The sequence below is a fragment of the Seriola aureovittata genome, chromosome 15 (genome assembly GCF_021018895.1).
Source record: "Seriola aureovittata isolate HTS-2021-v1 ecotype China chromosome 15, ASM2101889v1, whole genome shotgun sequence".
Lineage (NCBI taxonomy): Eukaryota > Metazoa > Chordata > Actinopteri > Carangiformes > Carangidae > Seriola > Seriola aureovittata.
This window is the reverse complement of record NC_079378.1, coordinates 17,029,316-17,048,701: the sequence shown is the minus strand read 5'-3', so window position 1 is coordinate 17,048,701 and position 19,386 is coordinate 17,029,316. Positions and strand designations below refer to the sequence as shown.

General features: G+C 40.2%; 1 protein-coding gene across 4 annotated transcripts in view; it reads left to right on the top strand.

The window, feature by feature from the left end:
- The first annotated feature begins 1,893 nt into the window (after positions 1 to 1,893).
- LOC130182991 (connector enhancer of kinase suppressor of ras 2-like) overlaps positions 1,894 to 19,386 on the top strand; it is a 29,926-nt gene continuing 12,433 nt past the window's right edge. For 2 of the 4 annotated variants that reach the window (XM_056398267.1, XM_056398266.1), the window contains exons 1-9: positions 1,894 to 2,392; positions 6,868 to 7,031; positions 9,245 to 9,447; positions 10,677 to 10,764; positions 11,955 to 11,996; positions 12,092 to 12,211; positions 14,838 to 14,897; positions 15,072 to 15,140; positions 18,360 to 18,506. In XM_056398267.1, coding sequence (XP_056254242.1) covers positions 2,329 to 2,392; positions 6,868 to 7,031; positions 9,245 to 9,447; positions 10,677 to 10,764; positions 11,955 to 11,996; positions 12,092 to 12,211; positions 14,838 to 14,897; positions 15,072 to 15,140; positions 18,360 to 18,506 — 957 coding nt within the window. In that variant the 5' untranslated portion in view covers positions 1,894 to 2,328. Of the gene's footprint in view, positions 2,393 to 6,867; positions 7,032 to 9,244; positions 9,448 to 10,658; positions 10,765 to 11,954; positions 11,997 to 12,091; positions 12,212 to 14,837; positions 14,898 to 15,071; positions 15,141 to 18,359; positions 18,507 to 19,386 lie in introns of all 4 variants that reach the window. The other 2 variants (XM_056398265.1, XM_056398263.1) reach the window with 1 other exon arrangement.

Sequence of the window (19,386 nt, the reverse complement as noted above, 5' to 3'; positions counted from 1 at the left end):
GGCCTGATGTGTGGTTCCAGATGTGCAGCCTGTTTTCTCACATAATTTTCTGAGTGTTTTAGTTTGCTTCAGTTTGAAAATCATGTCAATAAAAAAATAAATTAAAATCTATGAAGGAGAACCAGAGATATTTTATATCCCACGCCGCCTTCTTCCTTGTCAAAACCTGTTGGTAATATAACCAACAATATTTACGAACTTGTAGTTTTCAGTACAGATGATGTTGACTCAAGTGACATCATTTGAGGCAGGTGACATGTCTGATGCCATAAATGGCTTTCTGTATACAACTTTTTTTCACATATGCACACTGCTCAACACCTGTAGGCAGAGTTCCTCTTTAACATTATTTATACTTTCTTTGTACTTGGTCTTTTCAGCATTAATGGGGAATATTGAGTATTGAATATTATGAGTTTCAGCATTTTTTAATGAGTCAATTGTTTTCACTTTAATTTAGTATATCATGGCGCTGCTGTTATACATTGTCAAATGTAACAACTGCTACTGTGAGTGTTTGAGTGAATAGTCAACCAAGTACAGCAATTTTCTTCTGGCTACTGCGAAATATGATTCACACTACAGCTAGTGTAAGAGTAGGTGTATCATTATTATATATTTCATTTTCATTGCCAAGCGCAAACATATCCAGCTTCACACTGTATGGCTTTCTGTCTCTGTAATTATTCATGATTATTGATTATCTTGAATGTCAGTGCTAACACTGAGGTTTCTGCTGCATTCGCCCCATATTTCTGCTTGTTTATTGTAGGCAACGCTACATTTCAGTGAACTATTGGTTAGGGGCATGTCTCCTCTTATCTTTGTTACATCATACTCTTTACTCACTCTCTGGGGAATTTATCATTTTAATGTCACCAATTCAGCCTATTTATTGTGAGTAAAATGAACCGCCCCTTTTCTTATGTTACTTTTCGTCATTTATTTGTGCTGTTGCATAATTGTTAATTATTCTACTGAATGAAAGAGTTGTTGGACCTCAAAACAACATTTACCTAGCCTTAAAGAAATAAACGCACAAAGAAAAACAGAGGAGTAAATAATAACAAAAACGTAGAAACGAAAAGTGTGCAGTCTATGTTCATGCAGTGAATATAGGCTTACATCCTGACGCTGTTTACCAATAGGTTTGGTGAGAAAAACCGAGGGGCATGTCAGCATCCTTGTCTCGTTGGTGACCGAGACACCAACGAGTTTCCACTACACTGTGCTTTGTGTGATGGAGGCGTGAGCAGCGACAAAGACGGCAGGAGCAAAGAGTGGCGTGTATGAGAGGTGATTAGTGCCGGAGGGATTGGGAAGAGAAGCAGAGGAACCATCGTCAGATTTGCCATTGTGGTGAATGGATTTATGAGTGGCTTTTGTTGTGTTCATTCTCCAGAGTTTTATAAGCCATTCATCTAGGATTAAGATTTCAAACCAGACAGGGTTTAATGAAGCAAATTCAATCATAAAAATGGTTATTATACATTCATTCATAATTGGTCCAGAAGGATTGTGAAGCTGTGTTTGGCAGGCAACGTTAAAACCACTGCAATATTATGCTAAAATGATATTATATGCTACATTGTTTCCTCTCTCCTCACTACTTATCTATTGTAACTAATTTAAAAACAAACAAACAAACAAAAACGAATAAAAAAGCAGTCACCTCTTGTTAACTTACCACTTGTAATGCAAAGTGCTGTCACACAGCCTCCTTTTTCTGTTATCCACCATTTTTTCTAAACACAATCCGATTTAATTGATGTCATTAATTCTCATTTACTCCTCAGACTGCCTCTGCTTCCTTTGTGGCACGAATCCCACCTCATACACTATGCAAGATGAGGGCTATGACTCCATGTCTGTGTATGAGGGAGGATGCTCAGAGCGAGCCCAACCTTCCCAGACACCAGTATGACCGACAGTCTGTGCGTTGTCCTCCTCTGCTCTGGATGGTACTGGGATGTATTTTGGAAGGGGGGTCGGGCAGCAGCGACCCACCACCATCAACGCCACTGAGCCTGACGTGAATGACAAGTAAAAGAGCTCTTTCAAGCGAGCAAACAGCACAGGAATGTGCACAAGTCTGCTGGGTTGCACTCAGGCTTCTCCAAGCGACATTTTGGACCTTTTGGACCTGCCTCTTTTTGTTTGTAAACACTCAAACCCAACTGAGAAGAATTTAGCCAATGCATTTATTTTAATCTATTGATTTCATTTTATTTTTTAATATTCTGTATTTTTTTCTATTTTTGAAGGGGGGGAGTGGGATTGTTGGGAGTGTTTTTCTTTTGTCAAGCGTGAACAAGACAAACTTCTACCATGGCACTGGTTATGGAGCCTGTGAGCAAGTGGAGCTCCAGTCAAGTGGTTGACTGGATGAAAGGTAAGCATGAGGCACGATGGTAGCCGAATAGAAACAGAAATCACCAAATTTTTATGTTGCAATGAATTTAGTGTTGCGCTCTGAGTCGAAATGCATTTCTGCACAGATTCACTCGAGATGCCAAAAGAGAACAAAACACCTGCTGAGCCTCCGGCTTTTGCCTCATCGCCACGCGCCTTCTACAGGCTTTTAATCACAGCCTTAAATCATTTGATCGATTTTTATCCAGGCACTTACAATGTGGATACGACTTGTCCTTAAAGACCAACATGTTCTCCAGAGCCTAACACATTCAAATGGCACAAAACGCTTTAAAACCTCTATTGTGTCCTGCGGCGGTTATTGTTAACGCTGGGCTGCCTCGCAGGAGGCTGGGAAACACAGCGGAGATCTAGTAATTACACACAAATAATTAACCCCTTCTCACTGGATCTGTGATCAGAATCTGTATGGAGAAGAAATGTTCAAGCTTTACATGCGCATGGATAAAATAAGAACTACAGTAGTACAGTATCAAAGCTTTGTACAGCCATCTGTGCGAAATGTTGATCCACAGATGCTCCAAGTCATTAAGAAGTCACAGCTGACTTAGAAGAGCGTCATGTAGGCCTAAGATTAGATTAAACTGTTTTAAAACCTCATAGTGGACTGAAAGCTAAGGTGAGGCTCATCCATTACTGTATAAGATCTTCATTCAGACACTGATTCAGACGCAAGAGCGTTTTAGTGTGGATTAGAACATCTCTTCAAATTTTAGGAAACACCCAGCAGAATAATGAGGTTCAAATACACATGTACAGACAGGGTTCAGTTTGGTAATGAAGCACTCTTCAGACCAGTAGCTGTGGAGAGAGAAAGTAATGTGTGTGCTCTAATTAATGAGGGTCTGGGCATTCAGCGAAACTGGTAAGTTGAATATATTAATGTACAGCTGTTAAAATGAATTAATGATTAATAGGATTTGGTAGCCGTGTTGGGTGAGAAGTTCCTCAGAGGGAAACTGTCTCCTTAGTCTGTCTCCAAAGACTTGAAATAAGTGGCCCACACACATCAGGAAACGTTCAGGAAGAGATTACACGTTACTTTACTGCTTTTTGTCTGTTTGCTCTATAAAATGATTACCACAGGCAGCCTGTTACTATCAAAAATGTATAAAATGTAAGAGGACTTGTTGTCGGCAGTAGGAGGGTGCTATCCTCGTCAGTGTATTTGTCTGTTAGCACTGTAATTGTTTCAGTAGTGTTGTGTGTTGTTTTGCAGAGCCACGTGCTCACGTGTCAGGCCACAGCCCTTCATCTTTACTGCCTCAAGAGCAACACACACACACACACACTTAGTCATAATTCTGTATGCCTCTTTCTGCTAGCTCAGACATAATGTGATCATCAGACCTCTCTCTGTATGAGTTGTGTATCATAAATTGTACCTGAATCTGATGCTGCGTTTTAAACAGGGTGTTTTTCTTCTGAATGTGCTGCTTCACTGAAGACACAAAATGCAAATTTATAGCTTCATGGAGGGCTGATACAGACACAGACAGAGAGATGAGAGGATGTGGAGAAAGGCAAAGACAAAAAGGCCACTACAGTTAAAATGAGATAGAAGAAGATCTTTAAATAAGCTGAAAGCACAAGTGAGAAACGTAGGGAGCAAGAAGTGGAGGCTGGCTATGAGCGCAGGCTCTTCGGTGTCCCACATCTGACAAGTGGAGCAAAGACGATTCTTGTGCCCAGAGCCCAGTAATGGTAATTTAAAGTGAGGGACAGAGAGACACTGAGAGAGAGGAAACTGAGAGAGAGGGGTGGGGGTGGGGGGTGGGGGGTGGGGGGTTAATTCTTGTCTCACATCCATTCTCAGCTCCTGAGGAACAGCAGCATTTTGTCGTTAGCATTCACAGTTCCATTATTAGCATACCGCTCTGTGATGTCACTGGAGGCCAAATAGGGGCACCCTGTGACCTTCCCACAATCCCACTCTGTGCCCCTCCCCATCAGTGTTTTGTGTGAGCAAGACGCTCAATTCCCAGCTGTGACAAAGCCGCTCTAAAGAAGAGATTCTCATCACAAAAGAGAAAAGAATCCCAGCTTTGACTGAAAATTTGTTCTTGACAAGTGCATGGTAGCTGTGCAAACACTGCGATATGTCCACTTTCAGTCTTGTTTTCATTAATTGTCTGTGTGTTTTGAGGCGCAGACTTAATGCAGGCTTAGTATAATCTCTTTACTCTTCCTGACAGTCTGCATTAGTATAATTCATGTTTCATGAAGTATATCAGTTTTATCTTGGTGCTCTCAGTCTTACTTGCACACCCACTCTCTCCTTGTCTAAAACACACACTGAAAGTGATCAATGACCAGTCAGATTAACACAAATCCATTACAACAATGCTGACAGCCTTAGATATCTCTCTTACCTCACATTACTAGCGGATTATCTAGAATGGAGATCAGGATGTGTCAGCGCTGTGCTTTTAATTTCTCCTCAGCGTGCCTGATAATCTGAACCCAGAATGAAATGGACAGGGAAATTGATGTAGTGGAGATTACTCGGTGCGATCAGCAAAGTATTCTCCATCTAAAGGGAGAATGTCTGTGACTATTCTGCTTTTAGAAGAGGAGAGTCATGTAACAAGATATAGCGGTTCAGTTAAAACCACCAAACTTTAGCATTCATGAACAGTAATCTTCTAAATCTGAGCTCAGTGGTGATGAGTCTGATGCTGTTGCTACCTATAGACTGTAGCATCTCCATCTCTATTAGATCTGCCCCGTCCACTGTACATGCTTAAAACGCACTTTTTTTCTTCAGTGTTTTTTTTTTTGGCTTTGACTGTGTTCGTTGTTGTGTGCCGTGTGTCATGCGGTCGTTTTGTTTTTAGCCTTTTATTCAGATTTTATTTACTGGCTGTTTATTGATTATATTTTGTCGAGTGCTTTGGCCAACTTGTGTTGTTTTTAAATGTGCTCTATAAATAAATGTGACTTGACTTCTCACTTCTCTTTGATGTGAGACTTAACTCACCCGTTTCAATTATAGTAATAACCATTTGTTTATACAGCGAAACATGATGCCTGACAGTGACATTTAAAAATGTAAAATTCTATGGGAGTTTTTGAATAATTGCAAAAGAAATCAGCAGGTATGTTAGCTAGATGTCTCATGCTACCACGCAGTCACTTTTTGGAAAACATCATGTCCTCTCTTCACTTATTTCATTATTTTGTCCTGCGGGAGAATCCCTGCCAAAATCCTGCTTCATGGTTTCTATGACAACATGGGGAATACTTCATTGACATAATGAGCCTCAATTAACTTGGTAAAGAGGCTGATTAGTTAAGCCTTTAAATTTTATGCAAACCCATGAAACTCCCTATGTTTCCTCTCCACCGTTTAGTTGCCAGCTGAACCCAATGTGAATGCCTGATCAGGTTTAGGCACAGCACTGAGTCACATGTATATGATTGGTCCACAGCGATGAAAAGACGAGATGAGCAAAGAGTTGTCAGTGTGTGTGTGCGTGTGTGTGTGTGTGTGTGTGTGTGTGTGCGTGTCCGTGTCCGTGTCCCTCTCTCACTGTGAAAATGGAAACAGACCGAGTGTATAGAAGAAAGCTCCTACAAAGGCTACTCTCTCTGTCCCCACTGGTAAAAGGATGGCCAGTTAGCATGCAGAGCACTTTCTACAGACATTCAGCTGTGACATATATAAAAGTAAGCATTCACTTTAGTGGATAAAACGGAGAGACAAGAAACCGTGATGCAGAAACATCAGTTATCAAATCAAATTATATTTACAGAGCAAATGAAAACATATATTTCCTGTTGAGTTTTTGGAACATCACCCACTGTTCCTGCTTTCAACTTAATTCTACATGATTAGAGCACAGAGGTACAGAGTCTTTTGACATCTGTGTCAGAGAGAGGTTTCATGTCTGTGGCAGATCCTCTGGGTTTTTTTGGTGTCTTTGGTAAGACTTCCTGATATTGATAAATGCATTTAACAGTGCCCAGTTATAAAACTCACTTTATAAGGTAAAAACTGTTGATGCAGACAGGAGTTGCAGAATCAGACACTTTGTTGTAGTGTGCTGCGTTTCATCAACTGCTTCACTGGAAGAGTTCACACCTGCTACAGCAGTGAAAGATGTAAAAAAAATGAGCTGAGCGCCGACACATTTTAGTTGAAAGCTTTTTCTAGGTTAAAGCTGAAAATGCACCTTGGGAATGTTGATGAGGAGGAATCTGTCAGATTTCTTGTCTGACATGGATTGCTTCACAGGACAAAACTGTACACAACCTGTGTTCACGCCCAGCACAGATTCCTGGCAAGGACATTGATATCAAGCTCTATTTGAAAACATAATGCAAATAGAGTTTTCACAAGAGATCAGAAAGCCTGATAGTGCCAGAGAACAACATGTTCACCTTGTCGTGCTGTGCTGAAAGTTTTCCTGTCATCCTGTGTGGTTCCCTCAGGCCTGGACGACTGCCTGCAGCAGTACATCAAGACCTTCGAGAAGGAGAAAGTAGGGGGGGACCAGCTGCTGCGTATCACCCACCAGGAGCTGGAGGATTTGGGAGTGTCCAGAATTGGACACCAGGAGCTTATACTGGAGGCTGTGGACTTACTCTGTGCTCTGGTGAGTCCAAGCTTCCCACACCGTCTTCCCACTACTTTGTACTGTCACTTGAAAGAGTCTGGACGGACTGCTGCTGTCGAATGAAGTTTGTGCAGCACATTTGGTGACTCCTCAGATTACTAAATACTTAAAAAAGTGTTTTGATCAAGCGAGAAAACGAGGTTGTTTCAATGTGATGATAAATTGACATTTTGAATATGTATGATTTCAGCTGATTGTTATGATGTGTTAGCTGTATTTTTGCATCAAGTCATCATCCATGAAATCTGCTAATCAGTTAACAATGTCAGTTTTTCCAGGAATAATTGAATGTTGGTTTTAATTATCAGAATAAACTCAATATTCTTACATATATCACCAAGGGCTTTAGACCTCACAACAGGGAAACTGCTTTAGGCCTCAATACATCACAGAAAATCTAGAGTTAATAATCTGGCCAAAATATCCTCCACAGGCAAATCTTACAGCTGTCATTAGCACTGACATGGATTACAGCCTCCTCTTAAAGTGATTTGTGCGCTTCGTCTCAGAAACACAAGTTTTGTGTGTGTCAGCATGATAGACTGCCGTTCAGCTGATTGGGCTGAAGTGCTGCTGAAGTAGTTAGAGCATCAAATTAATTTTGTACCACTCACTCCACCTGCCACTGTAGTGACCTGTCCTGAGGTTTTTTTTTCCCTCTCAGAATAGAGCCTTTACCAAATGTCCACTTTTTTTCTGAATATGAACTTCTTTCCAAACCCCACATTTTCAAATGTATTAACTCAGAAAATCTGCAGTAGAGTCGTGTCTTTTTTGCCTTAAATTTGCATCGAAAATCTGGATTAACCCTGGAAAAATTTTCTTTCCTTATTTTTCCAGTTATCTATTGCTGTGTATACTGTAGTTTGGGATCTGTGTCAGATGATTTAGACATCTATTAACACACAAAACTTCAAAACTCATATGCCATTTAATTTGGCCTGCAATTAAAGATTGTTTTCATTATAGGTTAAGTTGCAGATTTTGTCAATTAAGCGATTCATTGTTTGGTGCAATTTCCCAGAGCCCAAGGTAACGTTTTCAAGTAGCTTATTTTGTGCGACCAACACAAAAGATACAATAAGCTAAGCTAAGAGACAGAGAGAAGCAGCATATCCTCACATTTGAGAAGCTAAAGGTTATGCTTAAAGGATGACTCAAATAATTAATTGTACGTGAACAATCATGAACAATTCATTGATTCCACATATACATATACATTTAGGGTATTGCGCTACATATAAAGCTGTGCATCTGCTTGCCAGCTCCTGCTATAGCTATACTGTCCACTTGAGATAATAGAGGTAACAAGTTAAGTGCAGTTTAATTGAATTTCTATATAAATGTAAATGTATAAAGCTCTCTTTAGAATAAGAAGTATTTGCAGGTGTGACGTCTACCTGTAACACCCTGCTGAATTATTTCTTAAGATGCTTCAATTTCCTTCCTTTTCAGACCTTCTTTTATTTGTGCACTCAAAGGACAATCAGTGGACACTCTAATGACACACAGCAAAGTCTAAAGCAGTGTCAAAGGCATGACACACTGAGGAAATATAAAAGGAAGAGTTGGGAAAGAACTGATTAAAACAAGTGATGAAGGCGAGAGGGTGGAATAGAGATGAGGATAGGTATGTGTTAGCCCCAGAGACACACAGTGAGACTGGATGGAGATTTAGTGGACTGAGGTCACAGATGCAATCTGAATCTAAAGTCCTCTCATCCTGCATTGCTGCACGGGGGGCCCTGCTTCAGCCCCAAAGCTTCTTACGTAACTGGGATTTAGTTTTAAGTCTCTCAGGCACTGCTGTATTAAATATGATTAGTGGCCCTCCTGCCGCGCTCTCTCCTCCCAAGAAACTCAGACGCCCACAGGCCCGCACGTGTAGTTTGGCGTACATGGTAATGAGTGTTCTGCTGTCCCTACACATGCAAAGTGACAGCTGGAGCAGAGCAGGGCAGGGCGCAGGGGTCACTGGTTTTATTCCTCACATGTTCATCATATGAGCAGCATCTCTGGTGGTGTGACAAGGTGGGCTAGTCTGCCAGTGGTCTTTTTATTCACAGAGCAGTGTTACAACAACAATTCCATTTCAGTCTCCACGCTGGAGAAATTCCTGGAATGCATCGCAGTCAAAACAAACACTGACAAACTGGTCAAACAAAGTGAATTTACTTTCCTCTCTCCTCTAGAATTACGGGCTGGAGACTGAGAATCTGAAGACTCTCTCTCATAAGCTTAATGCATCTGCCAAGAACCTACAGAACTTCATCACAGGCAGGCGGCGCAGCGGACATTACGATGGCAGAGCCACTCGTAAGCTACCCAATGACTTTCTTACCTCCGTGGTGGACCTGATCGCCGCAGCCAAAAGCCTTTTGGCGTGGCTGGACAGGTGAGATTTGCAAAAACCTGCACATGTTATACATTTAAAAACATATGAAAAAGCATTTAGATACACACATACTTACAAGTTCATGTACACGCTGTTATGAAGTTTATCTTAAATACATACTTGATTTTTAAGCAAATGTGTTAACTCTGGGTCAATGTGATGGACTATTTGAATTTTACATTTTCTTAACACTTTACGTTGGCTAAAAAAAGACACCGGTTGTGCTGCTGTAATGCAGCAAATTAAATATAGCAAAAATGGCTTCAAAAAGGATGAGACAATCTTGTTTATCTGGCACGATGCGTTGGTTCTTTTGTGGAGACTCCAATTCTTACCACATACAGACCTATTTTGTTTTTTTTATGTTATGTCCATGACCAATTAGCTGACAAGAAAAGATGAGTAAAGGCCTTATATAAGTAGATTTTGACAGGGTGGGCAAAAAGGCACTGAGCAAGTCTATTTATATGTTGCTTTATCCCTTGCTTCTCTGTGGGATTGTGCCAATGTGTGTGTTTGTGTCTGTTTGTGTCTGTGTGTGTTTGATGAGTTTGGAAGTTCAAAGCAGACGACATTCAACAGAAATAACAAAGTGATTTGCTGTTTCTTTTTCTCGTAGAGGCAGGCATATTTTACAGCATTCATTCTAATTACAGTTCAATAATCTATTCCTCATTTTCATTTGAAAATACAAAGCATAGATTGACACTTGAAATTGAAATGGGGAGGCAGAGAGAGGGGGAATGACGTGCAGTAAAGGGCCGTCCGATGCGGGATTCAAACCGGGGCCGACTGCAGCGAGGACTGTAGCCTCTACATATGGGGCGCCTGCTCAACCCACTGTCCAATGTATTCTAGTATATTCTCATATTTGATATTCATATACTATTTCTATGCTATTGCTATTATGCTATTTTCATATACTGTATGTATATTAATCTATTGCACTATAGTCTCTAAAATCTGATTTCATGTCCAGTAGAAAACATGGATTGAAATGAAATAATTACAATGTGTGTGCCTGTGTGTGTGTGTGTATGTGTGTGTGTGTGTGTGTATGTGTGTGTGTGTATGTGTGTGTGTGTGTGTGTGTGTATGTGTGTGTGTGTGTGTATGTCCTCTGATGTACACGATTGTGTGTTTGAAATTGTTCCCACAGATTTAGCAGTGATTTAGTCTCAAAGGAAGAATGATCTAATGGTTCATTCCAGGTGCTCCTTCTTTTTCAGGTCTCCATTTGCTGCAGTGGCAGATTACTCTGTGACCCGAAACAATGTGATCCAGCTTTGTCTTGAGCTCACGACAATTGTACAACAGGTAAACAAATCCCATAATATAATACTGTAATATACAGCTCAGGCCCTGTAAACTTTTTTTTATTTCAATTTCATTTTAGATCAAAATACCTCCACAATAAAAGAGTAACCTCATACCCCACATGACAATGCCAAAATGCACCATACCCTGTCTCAGTTGTAAAATACACTAATGTCCAAACTTGTTTTTATGAATAGTTTTAGAAATATCTGCACATGATACAGAGACAGTATATGTGCATCTGTTTTTAAAAGCTGACATTCAGAAAATGTGTTACGCTTGATACAGAAAAAACTGAAGCAGAATCTCACTTAATTCCTTGTATAAACATCCAGTCTAGAGCCTGTTATACCGTAACACAGCTCCTATTTTTGCACACATTGGATCCATATACATATTCAAACAGGAGTAAAGACAGACAATAAAATTCTGCAATCCATTTAACTGTTAAAACATCATTTACATATACATATGCATATTACTACTACTACTTCAGGTCAGCGAATCACTGACATGAAAATGAACTTCATTCTGTGTGTGCACTGCACAGCAATGTGCCAGCTTGATAAATGATAATAGTCAGTGCTTTGAAGAAATGTAAGTATTTAAGATGGACTTGGCTATAAAAAAAAACTTAATGACTCAATCAACACATTCAGCTACAGTTGAAATACATGTAAAAATATTTTCAGAACTAAAGACACGGGCAGGCCAGATCAAATGTTAATGATTTTAATATCAGTCTATTTCTCTTTGCACGCAGCCCCATAAATGATGACACTCGCAATCTGTGGAACACTGACAGATCAGTAAATAATGAGTGATATTTAATAACTTTTAGCATGGTCACCTTGGAGGATGATGTTTATATGGAGTTAAGAGAAAAGTTTAAGCGGGAAAAATTAAAAGTGGGTACGAAAGAGGGCGAAAATGTAAGAGTTAAAGCTGAGAGAGGAAGACTGGCAGTGAGAAATAGAGAGAGAGCAAGTGAGAGAGCGAGAGAGACACATGCCTCCGCATTGATGATTCATTTGTTTTGTGTTTGTGCATGTCTGTGTGGGAGTGTTGGGGGTTATAGGTGCCAAGCAGCTCGGGTTTTTTGCTTACATCCACCTACAGCAGAAATACCAATAATAACTCCATTTTGACACGTTCTCTTGAGGTAACAGTGCTCTCTGAATGTTCCTCAGGACTGCTCTGTGTACGAAACAGAAAACAAAATCCTGCATGTGGTGAGTTGCTGACTTTATTCTACTGTATCTAATGAAAATGAAGCTATGATGTGGACACTTGAGGGTTGTAATCGTCCTTCATATGTCATCCCCAGTGTAAAACTCTGTCTGGAGTGTGCGACCACATTATCTCTCTGTCCTCGGATCCCATGGTGTCCCAGGCTGCGCATTTGGAGGTTGTGCAGCTAGCCAACATAAAATCCACTGAAGGATTGGTAAGACAAACCCTCAGTCAGTCTTACAGAACCACACTCATTCTCATTGGTCATGTCCTACCTTGTATGTCATCAGAAGATGCTATGTGCTATCTTCAAAAATATGTCAGTAAAAATATGCTTCAAAGGCAGAAGATCACTGCTTTTAAAAGATCACCCCTAAATTACAGGCTGCTTAATTACATAGTAATTGCAAGAAATAGCCAAACAATCATCCGTCAATATCGATGTAACAAGAAATGGCTGTAGTTCAATAACTGAGCAATCAGTCTGTAATTAACTTAAAGTTAAAGCAGATAAAACGGTGCTGGTAACTATATTGAAATTGATTATAAAATGGAAAAATATCCCATTTTATGTTTTATAAGTGCTAATATAATAGCTGCCCAGTACAAGATCAACACCATAGCTTCCATAATATAGGTGATGCTGTATTTAGAAACTATAGCTAACCCACAATTATCACAGTTTCTTTGATATATTCTGACAGTTCCCGCATAGAAATGAACACTTAGTAAAATATGAAGAAATTTCTACTTTAATTACTGATGGCCTGTAAAGTGTAGTGTGAAGGTCACCCAAATGTACCTATGTAGCTAATGAACTCAGAAAAATCAAGACTGACATCTTGAGATATGATATATATCAAATGATGGGTAGCTACTGTGGAGCAAAGAAAATGTTTGTGTTAGCTTTTAATTACAGTTAATCTCACTGCACAGACTGCTCTCTTTTATGGTAAACACAACAATCTGTAAGAAGCATATGTGATACCTGCACATGAACAGGCCTTCAGTATATGTTTCATGATACTTGAATATGGTTTAATAAACTTAAAATATCAAGATGTTAAATTGTTTTCCAGGTTTGATGAAATGAACGCAGGAAAAAGCTACTGTGCCCAAAAAAGTAAAGTACCAACCTACTAATAACGCTGGATGATGGTGAAACCTACTAATTAAAGAAATCATAACAGCATGATTCATATAGCAGCATATTGACTTCTGTTTGATTCAAATATGGCATGTGTAAATTATCATGCAGCATGTATCTCACTCACAGTGAAAAAAGTTAATTCAGTTGCTCACTCACTGATACTAACGTTGCCTAATTTGTTAAAAAAAATAGCAATACAACAGTTATTTTATTCTCTTAGATTCAAATAATACACCTACGTAGGTTTTTTGGGACCCAGGAAGGACACAAGTGCACAATTTCTCAAAGGGTCAAATTGTTGGTTGAATCAAATTACAAAACCAAATTTACTAATTTGCCTCTCGGGGTGTCACGCCATGCAGCCAGTTTTGGTATGATTGTGCAGTAGATATTGGCCTACATCTCTTGAGATTTCAGCCCTAACCCCAGTACAATGCAGGTGAACTGAACTGCATTTGAGGTGCTCACAGCATTGAGAAAAATGCATTAAAAATGCAGAAACATCTCTTTCCAGAAACACTGTCCTTGTTGCTGCACTGTCCTTGCTGTTAACTGTTTTTAGTGGTTATCTAAAGTACCTGTATGTTGTTTCTGGAGGGAGATTGAGGTAAAAACACAAAGACTGTGGATGCTGTCTAGTATCATATGGAGGTCACTGTAGCTGTCCCAAAACTGGGCTTTGCTGAGCTGGTGGGCACATGAGTCAGCTGATGAAAAGCAACATGAAACGAGCATATTATGCATGTTAAAATGAGCAAAATACAAACAGCTGAAGTTGCAAATTACAATTCAACAACAAATTAAAATATTCTCTTACTTTTTGGGACAAACGGTAGATACTGTGTTAAGTTGAAAAGACACTTATTTTTGCTGCCACTGTTTGTCCATCAGCACTTAGTTGGACTCCATCTTCGCACTGACCTACACTCAGGCACGAGCGCCCTGCTTGGGGCCACAATAAGAGCCCCACCCCCACAAATGCGAGCAGGGGGCATGGAAGTTCTCTCAACCGTTCAGCGAAACCTGAACACAACAGTGGGCCAAGTGGCCTAAAAATAAACCTCTTACACTCATCTTGAAGACTGGCGTGCTGCTTTGGTGTATCTGTGTGTATTTGTGTGTATGTGTGTGTGTGTATGTGTGTGTGTATGTGCGTGTATGAGACTGTGTGATACTCGTGCATATCTGTGTGTGAATGCGTGTCTGGGTGTGTGTTTGTGTTTGTGGTGCACTTTAGACCCCTCTTAGTGGAAGCTTTGAGTTTTAGCTTTTTCTTTTGCAACAGACAAACAGTATTTACAGATAAATAATCCTCCATGTTTGATTCAATCTGCTGGTAGGAGCATTTGAGTGGGACTCACTTCATAACATAAATTCAGACTGTGCTGGGTCTGTTTGAAGAGTAAACCCATGTGATATTTAAGGACTTCCCCCAGGTTATTTAAACATTTTTTCTGATTAAGCAAATATAAGCTCAATATAAAAACACTCACATCTTTCACTGCTGATAAAAAAAATAAGTGAAATAAATGCACAACAAGCAGATTAAAATAAATGTGATTTGCAGATATGCTCTGACCCTGGTCTGTTCTGCCAGTGGCTGTGATGCTGAGGCTGAGATGTAGTGTGTTTAATGTGCCTTATGTTCAAAATGTAAATGTCAATTTATATTCCCACTTTCTTCCCACAGGGCATGTATATCAAATCAACATATGATGGTTTGCATGTAATCACCGGGACGACAGAGGGAGTGAGTACAAGCCCCCTTGTGTCCACATATGTAGATCTTCGCCTCACTGCTCATTCACTTGTAATATAATATGTAGAGTGAAGTGTGTCACTTATGGTTGTATCACAGTAATCTCTGTCATGACAGTGAAATGGAACAGCAGATAATGACTCTGCCTCTCTGTCTATCCATCAGTCCCTGGCTGACCGCTGTAAGAAAATCCATGCTGGAGATGAAGTCATTCAGGTTAATCATCAGACAGTGGTGAGACCATATTTTTTTGCTCTCTGGCTTATTTTTTATCTGTTTTCTCCTACAGTATTTGCTGTCTGAATTAGCATATGATTTTCACATGCATTGTTCTTTGGCAGCTGCAGGTTTTCAGGTTGGTTCTGAAAATCTGGTAGTTCAATTCATACATGTTGGTTTTGTACACAAAGAAGCACCAGCCTCAGATTGTGTGTATGGTGTGCATGTGTATGCAGCTCCCTTACACTGCGCATCCACACTGCACCACAGCACCACTGGACCTGCTGGTGTGTAAGTGGCTAGCTGTAATGTCTCTTGTAGGTATTTTTTGATGGAGGATGTGGATATGTTACTCTGACTGGATGAATATGTTACTTTGCGCATCATGGGGTCAATCATTTATCTCATGCTCACAAGAGCACTTTTCAGTTGATCAGAGGTATCTGCTTAGAGCCCTTGAACTGTTGATACAAAAAAATCACCATTTTCAGTGTGGTTTCTGTTCCTAGACACCCATGGTGCACCCACAGAGATGTTGAACTGACTGATTAGACCTCTCCTGTCCACTCCAATTGGTTGTATTGCGTCCGATAGAGCAAGAAAACTTCAAATCTTCATCTTCCTTTTTTGTTGTTTTCGGGGCATTTGTACGCCTTTATCAGAGATACACAGTAGAGGGACAAGAGGAAACAAGGGAAAGAGGGATGTTGAACGACATAAAACAAATGTCCATAGTTTAGCTCGAACTGGAGACTTTGCCATTCGTGCTTGGTGCCTTAAGCATCTGAGCCACGAGGGCACCCAAAGTTTACCCTTCTTATCTTAATATGGGAGACCTTATATTACTGTCAGCATAGCAAGTTCATCTTGAGCAGAGGTCTAATCTAATTGTCTTTTCACAGGTTTTGCCAGTGAGACAAAACTGCACAACCTGCCTGTTGCTGAAATGTATATAGCATAGTATAAATTCAATGGAAATGAAAGCAAAAACTTCCTGTGGTGCACAATTTAAATATAGCAGCCTTTGTCTAAAATAATTGCTACTTGTGTGCGAAACAGCAAGACATTTGATAATTATATAGTTTAAGTCAGGTTCATTTCAGTCAGTCAACTCACCCACTGAATGCAGCCATTTTTAAAGAAAATAAGTGCAAAAGCAGACTTGTCAAGCTTCGTTCTTTTCACTGTAGAGTCTAGTTAAAAGGCTATAAGATGTTGAGAGCAGGGAGGTGTCAGTCGATGCTGCTCATGGGAAATAAAAAGAAATGTACTGTGTCCTCACAGACCTTTTTCACAGCTGACATTTTGACACGTCATAGAAGGAAAAGCACAGGTGTAATTAATAACATCAATGATGGCTCAGTAGGCATGCACAATGCCAGGATCCTGGAAATGAAAGGCCCAAATGGAGAAAAGCCATGATTTATGTTGTTATTTTGTTCACAAAATATTTCACTCTCAGTTACAGTTCGTTTTTCAAAGTTGCAGCTTGACTGACATCTGTTGGCGCATGTCTTATATCATGTAATATTAGTACAGAACAGCAAAATACATGAATTTCTTATAAACTAGCTGGATAACAGTATAAAGATTATTATATTGTATTTGCTGTATAGTATCAGTATGTGGTATGGAACTGAGACACACAAGTGTTCAACGGTCGATGCTGGAGAGGTTGGAGGTGAATGAAAGATGTCCTGCTGCGGCTGTTGCTGAAATGAGCAACAGCCGAGTGAGTTTGACAGCTTAAGTAGGTGATGTCAATCTGTAAACTCAGCTGACATGTCTGCTGATCTAAAACTGTGCTGTCACTCACAAGGCCTGCCATAACCAGCTTTAATACTGTTAATACTCTTAATGTGGCATGCACCATAGTTAAAGAATAAAGGAGAAACCTCTGGAGAAATGAGGTGATAGCTGCATTGAACACTAGACGTGTCTGGTGGCCCAGGATTCCTTGCACCATCTTTTCTCATAAGAGGATGAGAAACCAGAGGAGAAGTACTTAAAAGTAAAGCAAGAAAAAAAAATCTTCAGGCTTGAGAGACGGTAGAACAAACATCATTTCAGAAAAATACCACCAAGGACAGAGGAGATGTTTGAAACAGTTCAATGATCTATAATTAGGGCAACTGGGAGAAGTCCAGCAGTAAGACACAGACCAGTGTTAACTGGACTTGAACGTGGATGTGAAGACTTACACTGACCAAAGGAAATGAATGAAGGAAAAATCCTCTGAAGCAAAAGCTTTGAAAAACTTATAACATGTGTATACTAAGATAAAGAAATGAAAAATTATTTGAGCGCAAGATTGGAAGGCCGTAAAAAATGAAGACAGCATATCAGAAATAAATAACCCCAGGCAGCTACGATAGATTGAATTTCTGTTGCAGGAATGGTCAGTAAATGGGGAAGGCTTCTCACACAAAAAAAGGCTCCATGCAGGACAGTAAATTTAACAACGGAGAGTGTTATCGGAATACCAGAAGTAAGAAACACCTTAAAGCAGAAAAAACTAAAAAATCCACTGTTTGTCCACTGCTGTAAACAAGCAGATTGTTTTAGCCAGAGATAGCAAAACTTTTTATCATGGAATAAAGCAGGCTTTACTCTGTGTCTGTTTCAGCCTGTCCGTGTACACTTTACTTAATACACTTTCTATATGAAGAATTTTAGTGTAGAGGCTGTCAAAGTGAAAAATTACATGTAAAGGTACAAAATGATTGGTAGGTCAGAGCCTGAAAAATGCCCGGTTTTTCATGCTGCATGGAATACGCAAGATGTACTGAAATTCAGTGGAGTCAGCCAAGCAAGAGAGGATATTTTCTCCCAAAACTGGACCTGGCATATTTGGTTCAGCAGCAGACCGTGTTTCTCTGGGCGGGATGTTCTTTGTGCCAAATGTCATCAAAACTGGGTTAAAGACTATTTACAAGGCATGCAGCTGTTCACAACTCACAACACTGGAGCTTACCACATCACGACAGCGGCCGCAGATTGATGTCATAGGGGGCGTGTAAGATGCCCTTTGGCATCCAGAGCTTTGCATTTAACATCCTCATCAACATGAACCCTCGGAGGCTGCGGGATGCGCCTCAGGTTCTAACCATCAGGATCCACATGTATCATTAAAATAATGACCTCAGCAGCACCGTGCTCAGGCATAACCTACTTTCTGACAAATTTCTGTTGTGTGTTGAGGAAAACCCCTATCATGCTGTTGTTGTTTGTTAGGTGGGCTGGCAATTGAAGAACTTGGTGAACTTGTTGCGTGGGGACCCTGCAGGTGTCACCCTGACGCTGAAGAAGCGCCCACAGAGCACGCTTACCTCAACCCCTGCTCTGCTCAAAAACATGAGATGGAAACCGTTGGCTCTGCAAGTATGATGACCGCCACAGATATGTTGTGTCCATGCCTGATTCTATGTGTATATGACCTCCGTGTTATTTATAAGTGTGTATCTTTGTGCTTCTGTCGCTGCTCGTGTTAAAAATAAGACTCCGCAGACTCCTTTGATGCTAGACACCAAAATCCCAGGTCATTCTATAAATGGCCAATAGAAAATAAATAGAAGAGTACAAAGTGAAAATGGGATGTTACAATAGCAAACACTCTAAAACTAGAGCATTAGACAAGACTTTAGTATTGTAAAACTCATAATGTTCAATTCCTGTTAAACCATTTTCAAAGAGATCATTTTGAGCTATGAGCCATTATACCGTAGCTCTGGGAATTGCACTGCATTGTCCAGGTATTGCTTTTACACAGTCCACCTCTTTTTTTGTCCCAAAACTTGTGACTAATTGGTTTAAGGTTCCAGCACCATTCATTCACAAGTTCACATTTCAGCTCTAAGTGGCATCTGCTGTCCTACTTCGGCCAAACCAATTACATTATTAGGATCGTGCGCCTGAGCCAGACTGGGTGGAAATGAGAGGGATGTGTATTAAAGTAGCTCAGCCTTTCTTTGAGTCCCAGGCCAGAGAAAATGTTTTCTCCCCCCGAGGCCCTGAAGCACAGTCCTGCTCAGCCTCCTCCCCCATCACATTCTCACATTCTTCTTCGCCACCTAAATCAAATTTGCCCTCCTGCTGGCATTATTTAGGGCAAAAAAAAAGGAAAAAAAGAATATGTTTCCTGTTCTGAGATGTGACTAAAATTAAGCATATCAAGGTAAGCTGTTAAGATATTGAAAAGAACATTGTGCTGCGGAAAGCCCTGTAGTAACTCTGACATGCATAATGGTTTTATGATGAAGCA